General features: G+C 41.0%; 1 protein-coding gene across 2 annotated transcripts in view; it reads left to right on the top strand.

The window, feature by feature from the left end:
* Positions 1–23,751, top strand: part of dph6 (diphthamine biosynthesis 6) — a 66,160-nt gene that overhangs the window by 26,155 nt on the left and 16,254 nt on the right. The window contains exons 6-12 of one of the 2 annotated variants that reach the window (XM_062441030.1): positions 5,159–5,220; positions 5,617–5,711; positions 5,844–5,937; positions 7,801–7,951; positions 8,458–8,583; positions 10,201–10,330; positions 10,470–10,644. In XM_062441030.1, coding sequence (XP_062297014.1) covers positions 5,159–5,220; positions 5,617–5,711; positions 5,844–5,937; positions 7,801–7,951; positions 8,458–8,583; positions 10,201–10,330; positions 10,470–10,644 — 833 coding nt within the window. The remainder of the gene's footprint in view (positions 1–5,158; positions 5,221–5,616; positions 5,712–5,843; positions 5,938–7,800; positions 7,952–8,457; positions 8,584–10,200; positions 10,331–10,469; positions 10,645–23,751) is intronic. The other variant, XM_062441031.1, reaches the window with a different exon arrangement.

Raw genomic sequence — 23,751 nt, 5'->3', positions numbered from 1 at the left:
TGTGAGGAATTTTGCCGTTTCGCCATTTAACAGGAACCGCTGGCCAAATGGGGGTACTGCACCCCGTAGAAGATTAAGGAAATTGAGCCCTTCCCTCCAGAGTGACGTAGACAAACGAAATTCGGCACACATATGTATCGTTCTAAAGACGCACAAAAAAGTCTCTTGGACCCATACCCTAACTCCAACAGGAAGTCGGCCATTTTGAATCGAATTTGCGATTTTGGCGCTGTTTGTTTCCATTTGCCCTGGAAGATGCGTCGCGCCAAGTTTCGCTCATTAGTGGCGTGGCGAGGGAGCTTGGGCCCGGTCATCGCTGCTCGCAGCTTTAATTATTATTATTATTATTATTATTATTCTTCCGACATTTCGTGCCCCAATTTCGCCCCTTTCCCAAATTCGAAAATGCTTATACTTTTGCACGGATGTCCGGCCTCATCCGAAATTCGATATTTTTGGGTGGTCGCACATGGTCGACGCAGAATGGCGGAATAGCGCCCCCTACAAAGTCCAAAAATGCCCATAGGGAATTTTGCTAACTTTGTCCTATGCTCACAAAATTCGGTACACATATGTATTATACCCACATATGCAAAAAAGCCTCTTGACCTCATGACCTTAACCCAACAGGAAGTCAGCAATTTTGGTTTTGATTTTTCCCGCCTAAAATTAACTCCTCCCACAGCGTTCGCCCGATCAAGTTCAAATTAGGTACGCAACATCTCCAGACCTAGCTGAGCTTAAGTTGTGCTCTGCGCATCCGTAGGTCAAAGGGCGTGTCTGCCAGGGCTCAACTAACTTTGGCGTGCTCGCCATGTACATACGAGTGGCTCTCACGCCCACATACTTCATCCAATCAGCTTCAAACTTGCTGGACATGATGATGGCTCCGCCCTGAACGTCCCGATATATTAACTTCCCACGTAACTCATAGCGCCCCCCGGTGGTAACAGGAAGTTAACTAAGATTCATTAAAATTACATACTTTGCCCAATCAACTTCATTCAGAACCAGTTGGTGAAGCTACATTATGAACACTGTGAAGCTACGAGTAATGGCGTCCCTGTGGGGGCGTGGCTACCATCAATTCCTCGCCATGAAAATACGTTTGGCTTTTTGATGGCTTTATTGAACACGTATAATCTTGAAAATTGGTACAAAGGTCCAGGGTGCCGACCTCAACGTCTCCATTCGCTCATAGGCGATCTCACTCGTGTCGCCCCCTAGTGGAAACAGGAAGTGCCATTTTTTGCATCAACATTGTCCGATTTCCACGAAACTTCACATGTGTAATCACTGTCCCACCCTGAACGCAACCGCTTGTGTTTTGTTACACTCTACTGCCCCCTGGTGGATGAACCATCAACCTCTCATAACTCCTTCATGCTTTGTCCAATTCACTCCAAACTTCACATGACTGATGAGTGGCCGCCCTGAACACACCAGACCACACCAGACCATATGTGTAACTACCTGTGACTGCCCCCTACTGGATGAACGAAACATTGCATTTTTGGCCTCCTTCCAGGTTTTTTCTCACTTTCTGCTTCACGCCCCAGCCCCGCCATGCCTAAGGCCCCGCGGTGGCATGGGTGAGCGAGGGCCCGCCATCGCCGCTTGCGGCTTTAATTTCTTGTTGTTTCTTTTACCGTTTTTTCACAGAAGAAAAACTAGCTTGATATTCTAAATGACTCTTGGTTTCCTGGTAAACGTTTTATTCCTTGCTAATTTCAAACCTCCTAAATGTCGACAAGGTTTTTAAAAATGCTCTCCCTCATTACTGGACTCCCTGGTTTTAAAGTTCACTGAATTTAATTGGAGTTTTATAGGATAATACAAGGTAAAAAGCCCTTTTAAAGGAGAGCCATTCCTCTCAGTCTCTCATAGGGAAGCTCCTCTCTCTCCAAAGTGCGGTTTTGCTGTCTCTGGCGGCAGACTAATGGCAGCTTCTAGTGGGCTTATTTGGGTTTAATGTGGCATAATGAGGTTAGGTAATTGGGTTTAGGTCAAGTTGTAAAACAGGTTCAGAGGAGACAGAGATGTGAAGATCATGTAAATGAGTGGTGTTAGATCGCTGAAGGCTCACACTGGTGGCTACTAGCCTTATACTTTAAGCGTGTATTGTACAACTGCAAGCCCATTCCACCCATCTTCATATCTAAATGGTTACAGTAACCTTAAGTCAGTCAGGAAGATCAATTAAGAAAACACTCGAACAAGTGCTAAGTGGTCTTGGGAAAAATACCTTCACGTTAATGCAATCGTTGTATCATTTTATCACTCACCCCTGTCTTCCTCAATATCTGTCCTCCTCTTCCCGCCTTGTAAATATCAAATCATGTATCATATATTATTTAAGAGAAGGGAAAGTTAATGAACATATTAAAAAAGGCGGCATCCCCTCAGCAATTCGGAGCCAATTATTAAAATTTGTTAAAAGGCATGACTAATTAAAGAGGATATTTAAATGGGATTGAATTTTAATGGGTTTTTTTGGTCTCCTTATTACCTTTGTGGCAGGGTTAAGATGAGAGGATGTTGAGATTAGATATTCTCACACTAATTAAGACCACCGATCTCCTGGGAAGAGAATAAGGGTCTGCTCATTCTCTCCCTCCACACTCTCTCTACCCTCGTTCTCTCCCTCCCACCGATGTGGGCCTCCTTCTCTCCCCCGTAGTGCTGGACCACTGGGGCCTGGAGGAGAGAGACAGCTGGGATTAAGATGAGCCCAGTGTAGAAGTATAATAAATCCACCTGGCACTTTGTTAAATTTACTTGCTGCTCATTTTATGAGCTTCACGTTACATTAACACAATGTGACCAGCAAAAACAACCCGACTTTTTGTTCTGTGTACACGGAAGTGTAACTCCTGTGAACCTTGTCGCTAAGCAACCACAACAACACATTCCACACCCAGGATGGGATGCAACGTCCTTCCTTCACATCTCTCCACTCTTGTCTCCCATCGGCTACACCACATGGGGCCACGGATGACACATTAACCTTTGAGGTTGTCAGGCCATGTGAGAAGAGAGATTTTCTCATTACGATTAACTTTGTTCCTTTAATTAAACACATGAACGTGCCGATGAACAGTACCAGTGAAATTATTCGGGACAATATAGTTCTTCATTGCAATGGCGGTGGTATCATAACTAGGCTTATGATAGTAGGATGAAACATCTACGCTGCTTGCTTAGTCTCTCTTGTGGTACAGAGAATCAAATTCTCCAAAGATCCAATTCCAAATTCAATTCCTCCCTATACTGTGTTTAAGAACTTTGTCACTTTATGATTGATATGTCTCGAGTAAGGGCATTGCGACCGAAACGTTGACTCTTTTTTAATAAATCATTGCAGAGGTGATGAGAGTGTGAAGGAATTGACCTTTTTCTTCATGACCTCGATCATTTTTGCTTAACTTGATAAGGTGTTAAAATCCCGATTTGTTTACATAAGAATGTCACCAATATTTTAGCCAACAGGATGCTGTAATAAACAGTGTAAGTAATCCTGTGTGGTCTATCTAGTAGGGCAAATGATCTGTCTACCTGTTTCAACAGGTTGTTTCCAGGAGGTTTCAGCATTTTTGATAAAAAACAATTTTTGCTTCTGCTGGTAAAATCTTTAAAAAGCGGAAAGCGGTGGTTTTACATGTACATGTACTTGTCCTGCGATTGATTTTGATGTTTGTCTCTTGAACATGGCACATGTGCAGGCAATTTCAACTAACCTTGCACCTCAGGGGAAAGATTTTTTTCACATTTCTCAATTTCTGAAATTCTTAGTTAATTGCTCTTTGAAAAGGTGTACTTATATTATTACACTATTATGTTATCTTTCTATCAGTAGCATAAAATGGTCTTAAAATGACAATTATACCATTTATCGCAATTATTTCTGGGACAATATTTCATCTAGTGAAAGTATTGTGGCTTAGTCACAACCGCACATCACGCTGTGATAGTCTTCAGTAACTTGTCCATGATTATATCAATCAGTTAATAGGCAGCCATAGAAAGAAATGTTGGTGAATAAAGCAAGCTACTACTAGTAGATGCACTTGTTCATTTTCAGGAAATTTACTCTCATATTTTCAGATAACACTAAGGTGCTTTACGATAAACATGGCAGCTTGAGTATGTTACTACAGGGTTTGGAATTTCCTAAAATTTAGCATTTTACATTCATGTCCTGTTATGTTTTTATTGTTCTATTCTTTGTAAAAGCACCTGGTACTCGGGGCATTTGTTTTCTCTTGGTGTGAGCACTGAACAATGTACAGTAGGAAAACATAGGCTACATGCCTGCACTTTCTTTGTGAAAGGACTTATTTACAAGGTGACACGGAGTTCAGCATAGTGCCATCAGGAACAGGCGCCTGGAAGAATCAGGGTTTAGTGTCACAAGGAGTAAAACCCTTCAATGCTGAAAAAGCTGAGTAAGGTGTTCACTGTTTAAGTGCACCATTTTCTTCCTGCTAATATGTACATTATCCCTAAATAAGTCTGATAAAAGTGCTAAGGTATGGTATAAAATGGTATATCTTATTAAAAGGGCAGGAGGGTATGGCTCTTTTTTTTCTGGAAGTCTACTTGGTTAGTTGGTTTAAATTGTATTTTTTTTCTGTTTGAGGAGTGAGCTTATATTTTAGGAGTGTGGCACCACTGGGTATGCATACAAGCTCTCCACCACCCTTCTCTTCCCCTCCTTCTTTTCTCTCCCATGCCTGTGAGTCACTTCCATGCACCATTTCAGGGGAAGGGGAGGGAAAAGGCAAATAAACAAGATCTCTTTCCAGAGTTTATGTTCTCAAAGGGAACAAGATGAGGGGGTGGCTGGCGCGGGGGGGTGCGGGGGGTCTGCGGCCAGCAATTGAAAACTGTTGCCCTTACCCGGAGAGATCTGTGTACACTACTTGCAAAGTCAAACAAATAGATCGAGGGTGCAGGTTTACATGTGTGTTTGTGTGACTGCCTGTAAACCTCCCAGCCTGTCATCTTCAATCACTGTTCGCTGTTCCTGATCAGACTTCTCTCTCTCTCCCTGTACGTGTGTCCGTGTGCAATTGTTTTTATGTGTGTATTTCTGTCTTTGTGTATCGGTGTGTGTATATTTGTATGCCTTTGTGTGCGTTCCCCACGTGGGTGCCAGGCCTGGATCCAGAGAAGCACTTGGGGAAACCTCTGGCTGACATGGAGCCCTATCTGAAACAGGTCATAGACTGATAGATACTATGCTAACCCAACTCTTACATGTTCGCATTCATGTCTAGTTCCTAATCCAAATACAAAACTTAATATCACATTTTCTTTAAGTTTAATTGAATTAGAGAATGATTGTATACATACTGCTTTATCGTGAGAACACATCCCAAACATATTCTTGTACAATTAGCACTTTCACAGCAGTGTTGCCATTGGTTTTGAAGTTTGTCTCTTAAACATGGCAAACTCTTATAATCTAAAGCTTGTGTAATATTTAACTTTTGACTCACTTGTATTGTGTTTGTCGACTATAAATTGAAAGTTTGGGTAAAATGTATACAATAAATTGTATTTACATGAAATACAGAATTTTAAAAAAGTAGGTGTTTTGTTTTTGATGTTTAGCTCTCCCAGAAGTATGGCGTCCACATTTGTGGAGAAGGAGGTGAATATGAAACCTTCACCCTCGATTGCCCCCTCTTCAAAAAGAAGATTGTTATGTGAGTGAAGCATGACCAACTCACAAATATTTGTCTTAGATCATCGTTACCATTTTTCAGCATGTGGCTGCAATAAGTTTGGAAGGTGATGTTGCCCACAGTGGATTAATTTTTTTTTAATGTCTTTTGCAGTGACGCAGCGGAGACAGTGATCCACTCAGCAGATGCCTTTGCTCCAGTTGGCTACCTGCGCTTCACCGAGATGCACACCGCGAACAAAGTCAGTGTGAGTCCAACTTCTGAAAGAATCCAAGATTATGACTTGTTTTGCAGATAGGATCAATGCCGTTCGATGCTGAATCAGTAATTTTACAACAAAAGTGTGAGTTGTTTTGTGGTTGATTACTTTTAAACCACTCCAAGGGCAAAACAAATACAAGAACAAAACCCTTCGGTGTCTGATAACTTTGTCGAGGAGAAGAGAAACACAGCATTGTAGGGCAGGGTTCAGATCAACCTCCAGAGGGTCTCTCTCTAGCATACTCTTGCTCTCGGTCTCTCCCTTCATCCCTCGCACTCTCTCCTCTAGCCCCACATGGCCTACTTTGACGTCTGCAATATTCACTGCAGCCTGAAACTAGGCCCAGCTTAATAAACATGTCTGCTCACATTAAGGCACTTTGAATTCAGGTAGCTGGCTAAGCGGACACAGGCGGGGGTTGCGGGGAAGCAGTAGGGATTGGCTTTTGGTATATCAGAACTCAATGGGGCTTCGCAGACTGGAGGGGTGACACTTTGGAGCGTTTTTATTCCTTGCAAAACTTAAGGATCCTTAAATAATTATCAGAAAGCTGTGATGAAGACAATGACCTTATTTATGTGTGTTTTTAATTAATCTGGTTCAAATTGTCAGGTTTAATAAGACACCTACTAGTTGACGAATGTTCCTAGCGACAGGAGGTGCTGCTTGTATGTCGTATTTGCAGCAGCGAGTTAACAGTATAAGGGTTACGTTGAGGGATGCTATCAGCCTGTAGCTATGCAGGTCTCCAGGGTAAATCATGGGATTTGCACGTGTGTTTCTTTGCACATCACACAATACTGTGTACATTTGAGTTTGTGTTTGTTTGTGTGCAAGAGAGCGTGTGTTCCTATTTGTAGCCTGGTGTGCATCTTCTTGTTGGGTGGGGGCTGGGGCTGTTATGGACAGAAAACATACCCCCATCCCACAACCTCAGTGACCCTGCAGCCTCACTCCCTAAAGCTATATATTTTGTCACTACCCACACTGCCGCTCCCACCCCCATCACACAAACACAGACACACGCTCCCACAGCCCCTGTAGCCCCCCCTAGGTTGCTGGGAGAAGAGCAGGGAGATCCAGGGCCTGCGATGGGAGGGGAGGGGTGGGCAACCAGGGGAGAACCTGCCCTCGTTCAGCCTTCTGAAACTCTTCTCGTCAGGGTGACAGATCTGCGGTGACACCAGCACTAGAGGAAACTGCACCGGGCTCAGGGGGTGGGGATGGACCACCATCATTTGCCCTCCGTTAATGCTAGTCAAGCTATTTTTCATGCTGGCTAGAAGAGAGGGGCTGAAGTATAATTAATTTGATTATCATATGGGCTAATGCAGTTGACAGCAGATGAGGGGGGTGAATGAGTGTTGGGCAGGGTGATGGGGGGGCGTTGAAATATGAAATATGTATTTAAATGCATGACGCCCCAGCAAGATTTGGCAGGTAATATATATGCCTTAGAGAATGGTAATGATTTGTTATTTAAAGTAGCTCGTGTAGAGGCATAAGTATAAGTAAACAGAAGAAAAAAACTGGTGAAATCCAAAACATGTCTCACACATCCAGTCATGAGTTTTGACTGACATCCAGCATGATTGAATCTACAGTATCAGAACACACCACTCCCCACTTGCCTGAGCCACGAATATGTTAGCATGTTGTTTCATATTCATTCACCTTGAAGTTATGTGTGTCTGGGCCCTTGTCATGAAAGACTGACACACACAGCCCACTCGGTGGGGCATTGAAAAGGTTGGCTAATTATACAGCGTTTTGTCTGTCTTTGCAAAAAGCTGTGCGCTCTTTGGTGGGCGTTTGGCCTGATGTATTCCCTGTGGTGCTTTATTGCAGGATGTGGTGGCGAGAGCTTTGCCCCATGGTAGTTGTCCTTGCCAGAGCGCCATTGACAAGATGACTGAGGAGGTGGAATATGCTGATCAAGCTGAAGACAACCACCAAGAATTTACATCCGATTGTGACCTTAGTTGTCAGCAGGGCCACGGTGAGATTCATTTATTGTGAGACATGCACGTGCTGACATGCACGCAGGAGTATGTATTTGTGTGTGTGTGTGTGTGTGTGTGTGTGTGTGTGTGGGTGTGTGTGTGTGTGTGTGTGTGTGTGTGTGTGTGTGTGTGTGTGTGTGTGTGTGTGTGTGTGTGTGTGTGTGTGTGTGTGTCTCAGATGATATCTGTGTGTGTGGTGTGTGCTCCCTGAATCTGTGTCATGCGGCCAAACATGATGCTAGTATTTTTGAGTGATTGTTTGACAAGAGCTGTCATTTCAGCAGTGTATTTGTGACAGTCTCTGAATTCATTTCATCTTTTGACATAAACCATGTATGCGTGATGTTTTCAAAATTACCTCTCACACAACATATCCCCTGGTTATCAATGAAGGGAAGACAAAACCTGTAATGAAAGTCTAAATCAAGCAGTACAAAGTAGTTGCTCAATTCCAAACTTGTTAACCCTCTTCCTTTTCATGGTATTGTATCTCTTCCTGCAGGTCTCCCTCCATCCTGCTCACCAAGAAGCACCAGAGGCTATCAGTGGATCTCTGGCATCAACGGACTTCAGAGCCAAGACCCTGGTATCCAGGGCCAGACATCCACAGCTTTCATACAGTTGCAAAGTAAGGGAAAGTGTAAGAGAGAAAATATTGAGCCAAAGAGTGGATGTTTTTGAAGAATATGGTGTGCCAAAGCTGTGGACATGCTTTTAAATATCTCTGTGCTCAGGAAAAGCACAAGGGTGTACTAGAAAATTATTTTTTGCCTCTAAAAATCACAGAAGCAAACGGCCCACAAAACGACACACACAAGTAAACTAACCTTTAATAAGTCATGTTTTCTTCGATCAAATAGAGATGTGATCTTTGATATGATCAAGGGGGGATACATAATTCCTTTGTCTGGGGGTGATTTAAACAGCTCAGAAAAGCTTTTCTGGAGGGCTTGCTGTGCTACACTACTTACTTAGGCTGTAAAACAAAAAAAGAAGCATATGGGGAAAACTTCTTTGTCCCCTGGGTGTCTTTCTTTCTTCTTGCTGTGTTAGCTAAACACACATGAGGTGGTGTGGCAGAGCTTAAGAAGTCACTCCTTATTCCAAAGTACTTGACAACCCAGCAGGAAAAGCCCTGTGTGTCAGAGACACGGCCCATCACAAAAATGTAATAGTGAGCTGGCCACCAAACAAGGGCAAGCACTTCAAATTAACCCAAACCAAGCCACATTTTAAACACACCCACACAGAGTGCAGTCATGTTGGGTGGGTTATCGTTTTTGCCCTGCAGAAGTTTAAAAGTGTACGCTTTTACAGTGTATCTCAGTCTTTTTTTTCTCTCTTTCTCTTTTTTTGATGGAGAAAGAGGAGCCAGAGATGAAAAGCATATTTAATGTTTATCGTGGTGCTCGGCTGAACAGCCTTCACAGTGCAGAGACAATATTAAACAAGTTAATATTTAATGAACAACCTCTTTGTATGAGGGCGAAGTAGTCTCAGATGCTAGTGTAGGCAAAGGAAAAACAAACTTGAAGCTTTTTCAAATGATTGTAGGGAGAAAGGCTGTGCTTTGAGCCCTTGTGCCTGTGTTTGCATCCAAAGCCTGCGATGTGCACGCATACTGTCATCAGACTGCATTTTATAGAAGGGGACAAACACCATTACCACTTTAAAGCAGTTTCAGTGGATTTCAATGTCAGAAAACAGCTTCCACTATCCGCCTCTTAACTACAAGAGGGATAGTGTTCAAATGACTGAATGAACAGATTGGCATTATTGGTAGGTATTGCACAGCTCTGACCATGACAGTTTAAACTAAAAAGAGTTAAGTTAACATTGTCCCAAACTGCTGTTGAATAAAGCAAATGCCAGCACACTGACCTAGACTATGTGTCCAGTGGTAACCCTGCCGGTTGCATTAGATAAAACTTAAATATTGTATCTTCAAAATAAGAATAAAAAATGCTTAGCTAGAATAAATGTATAGATTACCCAATGAAACACATCTTTTTGGTCACAAACCTACCAATTTGTCTTTGTGAACTTGCCACATTTGGATTGTATATATGGAGTATATTGGTTTCTCGATGTTGAAAGTTTAATTTTATGTGGTAATTTTCATAACAACATTTTCCAAATATGTGTAAATTAGTTTAGCCAAGGTGAGATTTCACATGATTTAATAGGTAATTTACAGGACAGCATGTTACACCTCAGTAATTTCTAATGTGCTGCTTTTGTGCAGGTGAGTTAGACAGCAGAGGCTGGAAGATGAAAAACATTATCCTGGTCCACCTGTATGTGAGGAGTATGGAAGACTTTGGTCCACTCAACACAGTCTACAAGAAACATTTTGGCATAAACCCTCCAGCCAGGTAAAAATGTAAACATGCATACAGACCTCTCCCTGGGAACATCTTCTTATTGTTCAAACTCTAAAGCATTTGCTTTTCTTCATTAGTTCTATTATCTATTCAAACATTTACTCCACATTTCCTCTTTTTTCTTTTGTAGGGTATGTGTCCAGGCTGCTCTGCCTGCTGGTCAGCTGCTGCAGATGGACTGTCTGCTGCATGACTGGACCAAGCCCCCGGAGGATGGCTGCTTCCACCAGAAAGAGGCTCTGCATGTCCAGAGCCTGTCCCACTGGGCCCCAGCCAACATTGGGCCCTACAGTCAGGCCCTCAGGGTAAGGCTCCAAGGCCCACAACATGAAGAGGTGGTGCCGGTGGTTGGAAAATATAGAATTCAGTGGTGGCCGCAAAGGGTGTAATTGCTTACTTGGGAAAGCCTAATGTTTCATGCACAGTAAACTGTAGATAGCTTGCATCATCAATTAATCTATTGGGTTTTTTCATGAATTCATCTGTTAGTGCATAAAATATCTAAAAAATAAGGAAAATTGGCCACAATTACTGGCAAGGGACAAAAGCAATGTCTTAGCTTTTGTCAGAACCCAAAGATATTAAATTTACATATTGATATGTAATTACATATTACATATCGAAAAAACAAAATCCTTTATGTTTTACAGAAAGGAAATTATACATTTTTGTTTTGATCAATGGATCAAATAAATATAACATGTTGATTGACTAATTATTCAAATACTCCTTTAAGCTCTACTATCCTGTTGTCTTTTATCAGTTTCTGTTCTCCACATTACTGGTTTGGCAATTGAAAATATCACTGTAAGAAGGTAAGTAATGGATTAATGAAGGAAGACCAAGGATTTCTGTGATGAATGACGAATCTTGCTGGTGTTTTTCATGATGCTTTGTTGTACTTGGCTCTTTCAAAGCATTTGAAGTCTCTCAGATTATGTGCAGTACTTTTTCTGTGTACCTCTCTTGTCTCTGTTTATGTGTAGATGCATGTGTGCAGATGTCTGTGATTGTTGTGTTGTTTACATGTATACACAATATACTGGTATGTGGGTAGTATGTATTTAGGTCTACCAGATTGGCCTATAAGGATGTCCACAGTGAAACATTGCGATGGACGATGATATCATTGTTGAGCGGGATTTGTCTTATGGGCTAATCCTATAAAGGTACTACCATCTTTCTTTTATACATTTTATATCTTATATGTTTGATATTAATTACTATTTCTATTTTTTTAAACAATTTTGCCCATTACAGCCCATTCTCAGCTATTCACCCAGTCTTTTCTTACTTTTCCTCCCTACAGCCTGTGCTTAAGCTACCTCATTAAGCAGATCATCTGATTACAAAAATTAAAAAATAGAATATACCACTGAATTTTTGTCTTTTTGTAATTCCACTGTCTTTGGCAAATGTCAATCTGCGCTTAGTGTAGTTTACTGTGTGGCATGCAGATTTGATCCTGGCTGGCCATACCATGTTGGTGTGTCTGTGTGTGTGTGTGGTAGTGTGTGTGTGGCAGGGTACGCCCCAGTGTTGTTGTGGACTGGGGGCGGAGGGGAGAGAGGGCTTTTAAATCATGATGTTATGATCGTAGAGGGCTCAGCGGTCGATGACTGTCAGCCATTGGCGATAGATGATGGCATCGTCCATTGGTCCAACCCTAGTATGTATTCATTTTTCGCACTTGTTTGTAAAGCTACAAATCGAACTTCTTTCATATTGTTTAAAAGCCAGAAAGAATGTTGAATTCAAAGGCAGAGCGGAGGAAGTGTGGGCCGCGGTTGCACGGTTGGCTTGGTGTTTTGTTTACCCAGTGTGTATTATATGGGATTACACTTGTCAAGGTACTGTCAACAAGGATAGTGTCCATCTCCTCCACACTGTCCTTGATCCTCCAGCCAAATCCGCCTATGAGTGAGAACATGTGTGGATTAGCCATTCGTTTAGAGCTTGACGGCATATCTCACCAGTGTGTCACCAAAGCTCACAAGATCTTGAGCAGTTCGGATTCCTGAGATGTAACCTACAGAGTCAGGTTTGCTTTTAACGTGCCAGCAGTGTTTGATTTCCTCAATGGAGTCTCATTGAGACATGAAATTGAAGTCAGCTGTGGGCAAGTGCTATTGCCTTTGGAAAACAGTCTAATCTCTCACTCCTCTAATGATCATTCATATCCAAAGCAATTTGAGAAAACAATGAGAGGAGTTTGCTTGCTCAGAGCTGTGCACGGCTCTTCATACGACCCCTGCGTCGTCTCTCAGTGTGTCTGCTCCTCCTCCACACTACAATGACTTAATTTGATCAAAAATGTATTAACAAATCTTCAGTACAGCTAGAGATTTTTACATATTGATACAATTAGCCCCTTGCTGTGAGCAAGCATGCAGTGCCACCCCTCCTCTCACCAGTGCCACGTTGACTCCATCTTAATGACAATTTTCCTTGGTGACTGTTGCTGTGTGACACCATGGCGACAGGGCTCTGGCAGCAACAGAGACAGAAAAGCTGCTCTCTGAGGCAAATAACCTGGAGGCCTCCACATTCACTGTCTGTGGAAATGAATTAGTAATTAAAAGAAGGATCTGGCTATACAGAGGGGTTGGGGGTAGGGTGAACTTGAAATGATTAAAGGATGAATTTGTGATCTTGATTATGTCCAAAGTATGTAATCAGTTTTGTGCAACTGATATATTTTTGTTTTTGTGATGTGCTCTTTGAAGATGACGGCAAATGAGAGTAACCTTTGATGAATTATTTTGGTAAATTATTTACTTTATCATTTGTTACTGACAAAACCTAGTGATGCTAATCATATCAACGTGTAGTTAAGTAGGGCTATAAACTGACCAATGTGCAGCTCTGTTGGGAACAGTGCATTCTTTTGACAAGTGACCAGTGTTTTGAGAGACAGCACATGGCTTCTGACAGGACATGGTGCTCAGGCCCTGCAGGATTTGACTACAGTAGGTCTCCACAACGAGGGTTTGTACTGGTGGATGTAGAGAGGGACGGCATCAAGGATTGGCAAGTGATGGATGCTGGACCTTCAAACTCCATCCATCTATTCATCTATCTGCCTGGCTTGTCATGTCTCAGCATCAGCTCTCGGGAATGGCAAGCTGACTGAATGTCGACTTAGCCTGGCAAGCTGACAGATTCAGATCTGACTTGATTTAAAGAATTAGTTAACCTTTATTATGTCATAGCTAGGGTCTGGGTGTATCATATGTTAATGTATGATATTGTAGCAGTTTAAGTAAAGCTGCAATCTACAAAGAAAAAAAACTGATTTAATTTATGCTTTGTTTTTACATTATTGAATTTTAGTCTTGCACCAGTTGACATTTGTTTGGAGGTTGCGTTCACCATTTATTGTTTGTGAGTGCAGTAGTATCAAACCACTAATTGTTTTGCTTTTCCATCTTAAAAAAAAAAAAATCAGAGATCAAATGCAAATTTAGCTGTCATTTGTTTTAGATTCAATTTGCATAATCTAATTAAGATATGAGAAGTTTTGCTTTTTTATTACATCATTGAAACAAATAAAAGATGCTCTCAGATATCAGTGTTTTTGTTGCCAAATATAAAAAACATTCTCTTCATTACAACAAAAGCAGAGTAATGGTATGCTTTTAAGTTATTACTGTGTTTTATGTCAGTTGTTTCTTAGAAGGAGCTTTTAAACAATTATTTTATATTAACATAATAGCAGCAAAAAATGAACATGTGTTCTTTAGCCAGCAACGGTCAACATTTTTCTGCAGAAATACATTTGTACTAATAACAGACGATTAAGCTTATGAGTTGCCAGATGGGAAAAATTGACCCATAATTTACTGAAGTCAGAGTTAACAACAGGACTCTTAAACTGTTGGGTTTTTCCACATGTATTTAAATGAATGCTGCCAGTTCTGTCACATTCCCTTTGGAGTCACATTTACAGAGGCAAACACAATAGCCAAACCAGGTCTGAATAGAGAGACTATCAGTTGAATGGTTGTTAAACATCTCCTCTTTCCTGTTAAGGTAAGTGGCTCACCCCTGGGATATTTGCTGGGAAATTATACTCACTGATCACATTCTGCGGGGCGTGTTTGGGGAGCTGACTGCGTTAGCCTCAGGTTGCTGGTGAACACTAACCCCTTTCCCATTGCCTTAATTGTGAGTGACAGTCAATATTGTGGAAAATTGTCTTGCACAAGCCCGCGATAGGATTTGCATTGGATTTTGAAAATTGTCAAAGTGGACTGTGAGGCATCGGCAGGAAAGTGGATCTGACGTTGCCAATTAGTGTCAAAGGGAGGAGTGTACTGGGGCACATTGGTAGCATTTGAATAATCTTCCTACAGGAGTCTAAATGTCTAAAAACAACAATCTGAACTTTTTCTGACCCTCTTGATGAAGAGTTCAGAGGTCATGCTGAGCCATAGTGAAGTTAGGCCACCCATGTGGAGCCAGAGAGAGGATGCAAGAATGACTAAAAGAAGAACATAGGGAAAAAGTTTTCTGTGCTTGTTTGAAGCCTCATTTTTATTTGGTTTATTCCAACCAAAAATATATATACACTAATTATCAAACAATATTTGTAAAGTTTTTAAAGATAATAAACAGTTGAGAGTGGGATGACGTGATAAAGATCCCCAAACTTAATTGAACGTGGATGGTGTGGTTGTACAGTTTGCATCTTAGACCTCTGACTCACAAGAGCACCCCACATAATATCCATGATTTAAGGTATTTCCCATCTGTGTTTTAAAAAGTAACATATACATACATTACATTGTTTTTCATTATAAAATGTTGTGGGGGGGCAAATAGAATATGATGAGTTGGTGAAGATAGCAGACCCGCCAGTACAGCTTTTATGGTAAATAATCAAAGGGTTGACGGTTAAATAGAAGCTATTGTGGTGAGTGAGAAAGCAAAAAAAATTAGTGATGAATAGCAGAAATTAGGCTAAGTGCTTTAGTTTTATGGTTTGTTGTTCTCACCCACTACTGTAAAAGAGCCAAAATGCACAATTCAGCAGCCCCCCTTCTCCCCACCTCATCAAACATCATCCCCCACCTCCCCAAACTTCCTCAGCCTACATCTAGAGACTACATCTACCTCAATTACCACAGAAGAGTAATTAGCCCAAAACAGTGTGTGCGTGCATCTGCGTTTGGGGAGGTATTCATGCAGTACGAACAGATTAATTAGGACGTTTAACTTCATTTCTAATACAACAAAATTAATCCCATAAAATATGAGGGATCTCAGAGGAGGTGCCTGTCAGCATCTGACGCCTTTCCCCTGTTTGCCATAATCTATTAAAACCTTGCTTTTATCTCACCTCTCCCCTGTCATACTTTATGGATTTTTTCATAAACACAGCCCATACTTCATAAATGTCTCAATTTTCTAGTCTATTAATATTACTTCAAAAGCGCTTGATAAAAGAGGAGGGCATGCGTGAAATAATGCAGCAATAATACGAAACGCTGGAGGCTAGAACAGTAGGGGCGGCTCTCTAGTGTGCACACTCAGACAATGCAAGGGATGTTATCAACTTCAATAAAAGAACAAATGATCACCTCCAACCAAGGGGGGGGGGGGGGATGAGGCAGGGAGGAAAGGGTGGGGCCAGGAGGGGAACAGTTGTCGAGTAATTGAGTCGATGAAAAATTAGGTCTTGAAGGCTCAGTGGTTTGAGCAGTCGGGAGATTGAAGGCTACTTAAAAAACTATGTTGTTCCTCAGCGCATATAGTTACTTGCTCCTAGTTGCAGCAGAGGATGTTCACAGAGATTTGTTTTTTCTTTGCATTTTACTGAAAACGCACATAGAATAGGCTGGCTGTTTCCTTTCCCGAATGCCTGAATTTTGTGCTGTGAGTTGAACCTTTTGTCAGAAGAGTCAGTGAGGTTTTGACTGACAGTTTGGCTTCACCTCAGCCTTTCCCAAGCCAGCATTGATTCAGTTCCGGTCTCCGTACATTACCTAAGACTGTCTCTGTAGGTTTTACTCTTTCTATCCAAACACTGGGGTTAACTGTCTTCACTTGAACTGGACACACACGTAACACACTGATCAAACCCAGTAAGACCTTACCACAATGGCATGCCCCGAGGCGAGGTCTTACAAAGACACACACATACACCTGTGTGCTCTTTGTGATAGGACCTGGCTGTATGACAAGGTAAACCTGTTTGGTCATTAAAATGAGTCACGGGTGACACATTGCAACACAGACGTGACTGACAGGACAGGTATATGGCAGTCAAACCACACTCACTGACACGCAGATAGATAAAGATGTGTGGAAAGACAAGCAAAATGGGCACACATACACACATTATCTCATGCCATCACAATACATCCATATCTATTGTTGACAAGTGTTTTCTAACACTGGGATGTGTGCATGCGTGCAACCACAACGTGCATGCATATTCTCAGTCTTGCATGCTATAATGTGGATAGGAATTCCTTCCCCCGCTTCGAATACAGCTTCACATCCCAAGACATATATCTGCGCTGACACATGGTCCTAGCTCCAGCCTGGAACAGTGCTCTAAATGTGTACAGCTATATGTGAGAGGTCAATTCAGACCACCTTTTTAATCTGATGAGGGGGGGCAGTTTTATGGGAAGTGGTGGACGGCAACAGGGGTAATTATGTTACTCCCAGTCCTATCTCCACCTACTTCACATCCCCCTTTTCTCTCCTGCTGTGACCACGTGGAAGCTGACCTGTCTTGGCAGTATTCATTTTCAGCAGTCAGAGCATTGCTTCGCTACATTGTCCTGCACTGCTGCTGCTGCACCACGTGGGCACAGGCTGGTATCAGCTTGTACCAGGCGAAGACAGGGGAAGGACTGGATCTGTCAGAGTGCATCGGCTCTCAGGCAGTCGCGTACGCCGGCACTGTGCCTCTGCCCCGGCCCCTGCCACACTCCCACTCATTAATGGGCCCTGCCCTGACAACTGATCCTAATTGCCTTTGAACAGCTCTTCATGTATTATTGGTGCCTGACTGCCTTGGTTCATATCAACAAGCCGTAGGAAGCAAGGGCAGGATAGCCACTGCCATCGTCCCTCTTTCACTGCACATACTGTACACAGACATGCTGTATGTTATAAATATACATATGAATATATACATGTCTTGTGTGTATTTGTACACTCAGACATGTACCTGCAAGTAGACATGTACCACTGGTGTCTCGAGTGAAAAGACAGCATCCTTCTTGTGAAAGTCTCACCTGTGCAGATTTGCAAAATATTTGACTACACTCTGTGTAAAAAGCATTACAGTGTGTAGTAGTGTTTATTTGTATATAGATATAATGTAATGCATTTAATTAAATGTAGATTAATGTCATAATTTATGATGTATGAACATGATTTTATTTGATAAATGGTAGGCTCTGCTTTTTAATTGGAGAGAACCACATGCCGTGTGTGTGTGTGTGCGTGCGTGCGTGCGTGTGTGTGTGTGATTGTGTGTGTGTGTGTGTGTGTGTGTGTGCGCGGGCACACATGTGCTTGTTTGCTTCTCACTTTGTCACTGCTGATGAGCAGCGGAGGGGTGAATGGTTCAGAGACATCAAGAAGGCATCTGAAAAGCGTCATGTAAAGATCCCACCACCGCAGATATCTGCCAAGACACTCGCGCTATTACAATTGCAATCACAAACACTCAGTCAAAACACATCAATTATTTGTAGTCCCATGTGTGAATTATTACCCCATATCCAACTATTTACTTCCCATTTCACCCCTCTATTTGAATACGGAAAAAGGAGAGGTGGAGTGGCTCGGCTTTTTATTTGTGGAATGAAATAACTGAATACCAAATGCATAGATAAAAAGCATAGCGGCGTGTCCTGTCCACTCCCATCACTGTCTGAGAGAGGAGAGACGTATGACCATCCCATTACTATGGTAACTAGCCACTATATTCAGAGCTGCCCGGGTGTGTTTCTTCCCCCTGCAGTGACGAGAGGGCATAGCTGACTGGGCCTACACACACACACACACATGCACGCACACAAAACACATGGTTAGGCAGGGTCTGGAAGATGCTCCTTGTGAAATATACACATGTGTGGCAAATACAGACAGAACAAAACAAGAGCAAGCACCCACACATGCTATTGTGGTGACATACAAAAACAGGCAACAGCATTAGGAGCAAAATGTACAATTCACTCTTTTCCCAAATCTTTATTTAAACAATAGACACAGGAATTAAGCAGTAAGATAATTAAATTAAGCACAAAAAAAAAAAACATACAGATATTGGCCTAACAGAGTTAAATAAAATTGTCTAACATTTTATTTATAGAATGTTCTGTTCACAAAGGATAAATGTAGCGACAAAGAGAAACAACATGATTGACATGTTACCAACAAATACAGGGTTTGTAATACTAATTGTCACCAACTCAGACCGAGAGGCTCTTAGAGATGGCTTGTTACTGCAGCAGATGCACTGACTGTGTTATACAGCACTGCGCTTTAGTTTGTGTATTTTAGGAAACTGCTATTATAGATGATTTCTATGATTATTATGCTCCTATTTCTGCAGTTCCAAGTTGCACACATTAAAACTGGCAGTTGCTGCCTCTGGTTAGAAATGATTATTACATTCACATGCAACAGCATGCCAGCATTGCCATTTTGTCTTCATTTAGTAAGGGGATTTTATTAGCCGTACACCAGATGACTCAGAAAAGAATAGCGTTTACATTCCATTTACTTTTGGCCACTCGCTTCATCATAAATTTCACATGGAGCAATTCTTCTGAGTAGTAACTTTTAACCTGGGTCATTCATTTTTCAAATGCCATTGTCATCAAAGCACGCTGTACTGAGGTAAAAACCGCTGCAGATGAATAATATACAGCGTCCGTTTTTTTATGCGGACATATCAGCATGTTCACTTTTAATATATATTTATTATTGATATTATAGATTTATTATGTAAGGGGATGTCAGGCCCCATGAGTCTAAGTAATGTAATGAAGTTTAGATGTTCAGGGTAAGAGTTCATTCAATATAATATAGAGTACACAATATTTTCCACATGGCAAAATTTATAGAGTAGAATTTGATGTACTGACAAAAATGTTAATATTTGCTATATTTTTCAGTGGGGATTCAGTACATCCTTCAGCATATTGTATTTTTATCAGTTTGCTGAATATAATATTATTACCTCCGGTGCACATTTACAGTAAAATAAGACTTTTAATAATATAAAAGTAAATATTAAAAAAAATGTTTTAGATAGATGGAAAATCTTTCTTTTCTGAATTAGTTTTTACTATTATTCTTTGCATTTACACATTGCAGCTAAATTGATTTTCCTGTATTTATTAATTAAAAAATAAATATAGAACAGAAAACCCACAAACAATTTGTCACACCACTTTTATAAATTTCCCCTAATTTTTCACCATCTATATTCCTGCATTTCACTGGTGGAATTTGTGGTTATTTATGCGAACATTTTGACTTTCTCCCCAAAAAAAGGAAAAGAAGAAAATCCAAGGAGACTTCAATGCTGTCTAGCCAGCCTGTACAAGGTTTGAGCAGTTTTCACAAGTACAGCATTGCTGATACCACTGCTGCCTTTTTAATGCAGCCATACTGCCATCTGTTGAGACGAGATGGGACTACATCTGTTTTTGCTCCTGCTGCATTTTGTTGCACTGTCGTGTTCATTCATTCTATCATTCTTTGTTTTTCTGCTGTTCACCTTTTAATTGTGAATACTGAACTACATAATTTATCCCTTACAAGCAAAAGTGTATCAACAACGCTGTGAAGAGAGGGTTTGTGTGTGTTAAACTGGAAGTTTTGAATGTGAATGCAGAGGACTTTTCCATCTGAATGAGCAGCTTCATGTCGCTTGATCACAGGCTGATTTGTCTTTGACATTCGCATTCACATTCACATTCACATTCACATTGACTCATAGACATTTCACACTGTGGTCCCATCCTTCATATTGCAAACACATAGACCTACTTTTCTTCACCACTACTAACAGTTACACTCTAATGGTTGTAACACAGCACTTTTTTTGGATTAAATTCCTTTATGTCCAGGTTAGTTAGTGTTTCTATTACCAGCCAGTCTAAGAGATGTTGTTTAAAAAAAAAAAAAAAAAAAGGAAAATGAGGAATATGAAAAGACAGAAGAGACGAGGTGGTCACAGCTGGGAAGGAAGAGAGAACGGGGGTTGAGGGTTGCAGTTTCAGCATCATTCAATCAGACAACATGCCCCTCAGCTGAAACAGCAAGACCCTCCCCGATTCTCTCGAATTAGGGAGATTAGCAGGAAAGTGCATAATGCAGGATGATGGAATTTGTCATAATTTGCATTGTCCTGGAAAGATTCGGTTTGATAGAGCGATGCATGGAGGGGCTTGTCATGTCCCACGGGCAGGTCATAGAGGAAGCTTGGCAGAAATGATTTTTGCGATATGTGCATCAGTCGTAAAAGCCTCACAACCAATTTGTCAAAAAATGTGAGGTCGGGACAGTTGAAGACAGCAGGGCATTTTGCCTAACGCAATGAAAAACCATGCCCCTCCATCACTCTTCATCCACAACCCAGCTCTGGGGTGGCACAGTACTCAGTACAGCAGTATTTGTAATGCTTTTATTTATCATATTTATTAATTTTATAGTACATTACAGTGCATTTACACAAGAAAAAAAAGGTTTGATCAAAACCGGTTTTATTTTATTGTAAAAATAACTTTTTTGTAATGGTGAAAAAAAATATTTATTTATTTGTTTGTTTATTCATGCCTGTTGGCATTCAGATGTGTCTCCCTGAGCATCCAACAGTCAGGCTCCCCTGACCTTGGTTATAGTACTGAGCGGCAGCTCCTGACCAGCATAAAGTTGACCAGAGCTGACATGACAGTGTTACTCAGTGTCTATGGAGTGGGTATGTCGAGGGCAGACATACAGGAAGAACTGAAAAATACACATACGCCTAGAAAGAGTGGGGGGTTGGGGAAAAGCCAGTGTCCCTGGCTCAGACTGACCACACGTTGCCTCAACAATGGCTCATTATAGTGGTATAATTTTCAGTATTCTTCTAAATTTGTCAGTGTGCTAACCATGTGTTTTGGGTATATGCTTATGGTTTGTTTTCAGAGTAAATGTGCAGTTTTGGACCTGAGAGTGTGCATTCAGAAATGACCTATACTTGCCTTTCTTTGTGCACTCCATACAGCTATTTATGTCGCTGTTTAAGTAACACTGATTTTGTGTGACAGTTGAGCATACAGGGGTTAGGCTCAAACTGGAGCACAAACAGGAAGAAAAAAAATAGATAGTGGAAAAAAAGAGGAGGGAATAAAAAAGGCAAATATCTCCCTCCCCCTTCCCATGAATCCTTAAATGAGAAGCCTAACATGGGGAGAGATTCTGTAGAGGGGAGAAAGGTTGTGGTTCTCCTGAAAGGTTTGTATTTGTAGAAATGAGGTGTCAGAAGAAGCAGGATTTCCTCAGGGCGCAGCACAACATGAGCCCATCTCTTATCATTTCCCACTCCCAGACGTGATCTGCTTTGAATGCACTAATACTAAAAGAGCCCCACAGACTTGAAGCCAGTTCAAGATGAAATCACGGCACACATCCCTGACAAACTGCCATCCAGCACACAAGGATTAAACAGTCATTGCATATCAAATCCCCGCCAAAAAGCAGAAATAATATATGCACTTAAATACATTCAACAAAACTTCAACCTCAGTTTTTTTATCCCTACATTTTGAACTATTTTTGGGCTATTTGCCAACCCTGAAATATTCAAGAAAGAAAGGATAATACTAAAGAGAAAAGTCAACACAGAAATATGGAATTTTGTGAAATTAAGAATGTTTAATAAAGGATTAAAAAGTAAACCAAAGGGTACGCCATTTAAAGTAAATTAGAATTTATATATCATATTAAAATTTAGATGGCACATACTTTGTAAATGCAACACCCTGTGTTTGAGTCTGGTCTAGTGCTGGCACATGTCATGCTCCTTTTAACATTTTGTCTATATTCATTAAAAACCATCAGATAAAGCCATGCAACTTCCAAAAATAATCTAAAAAGTTCTAGCCATGGGAAAGAAAGCCTTGCCTGGAGCTCTGAAGATGCACTTTACCTTAACTCTGTGGTGAGGCTGTAAACAACACTCAAAAGATGTAGGAACATTTAAATGAAAAGACATATTGCAAATATTAATTTCATTTTGCATTTAATTAGCCACCCTGTAGCTGATAGTATACTACCACTGCCCCTGTAGCTTGGTTACATGTGTCCTTGTATAAGGGAAAAGTTACACCATATTAATTTAATCTATTTAACACATTTTGTATTATCATTTTCCTAGTTAAATTATGCATGAGGTCTCAATGGGGAGAAATGTGACCATTAGCATATCTGATAGGAGCGGTGGAGCAGTTTTCCACCTCTCTCTGTCCTTGGCACCAGGCAGAAAAACCTGACTGTTCGTCAATACCAGGTCATTTTATCCAGGCCAGCCCAGTTCAACTATACCATTGCAAAGCTCTGCTAATGACACTCGGAGACCTCTTCAACAAGATGGGGGCCCAGAGGGCTCCAACACCAATGTGAATATAGTCTAGCACTGTCTGGTCATCTCTAGAAGCTCCTTGACAAAAACTGCAATTATAAACACCTCAGACACACCAGCCTGAAACGAGACACCGTTAATGCTTGACAGCGGATGCAGCCTGGCGCTCCCTGAGTACATTTACATATATGTTACTGTCTGCAGCTCACAAAGATCGAGAGGGAGAATGTCTTTGGGTTGGTGACCTTTTGACATGTCATTGGCTTTATTAGAAAAAGGATGGCACATTAGCCATGAAATAAAGGTCATTAAAGCATGACGCAAAATACTAGTTAATACTAAGCATGTGTGCTATGGTCACAAATGTTGTTGAAATAAGCTTGTTTGGTTTAGGGACTGCTGAAAAAATGTTTCAGTAGAAGTTGGTGTTTAAAAAAGTAGATTTTCACTAATAGAGCGGGAGAATACCTCAACATTATTTTTTATCTTCTCTCCATTGTGACACACATCTTGACAAATTCTTATAATCTTTGATTGGGATTAATTGTTTTGCAGCTCTCATGTTTAAATTAATGATGCATTTTATTCAGGAACAAGAAGAAAAAAAATTGACCACTTGACTAAGTAGGAGTTGGGTACCACTTTTACTTTTAATCATTTTGAATACTTTTGCAAAGATCATCAAATATTGATAATGAGATACTGCTTTGGTAATCATCATTATATTAATTATGTCCAAATCGCCTATAAATAGGTATTGTATGTCTTCTCCAATGACACACTGGTTATAGTATATAATGATGATTAT

Source organism: Scomber scombrus, chromosome 19 (genome assembly GCF_963691925.1).
Source record: "Scomber scombrus chromosome 19, fScoSco1.1, whole genome shotgun sequence".
In the NCBI taxonomy this organism is placed as follows: Eukaryota; Metazoa; Chordata; class Actinopteri; order Scombriformes; family Scombridae; genus Scomber; species Scomber scombrus.
The sequence above is the reverse complement of the archived record's forward strand: the minus strand, read 5'-3'. Positions and strand labels throughout refer to the sequence as shown.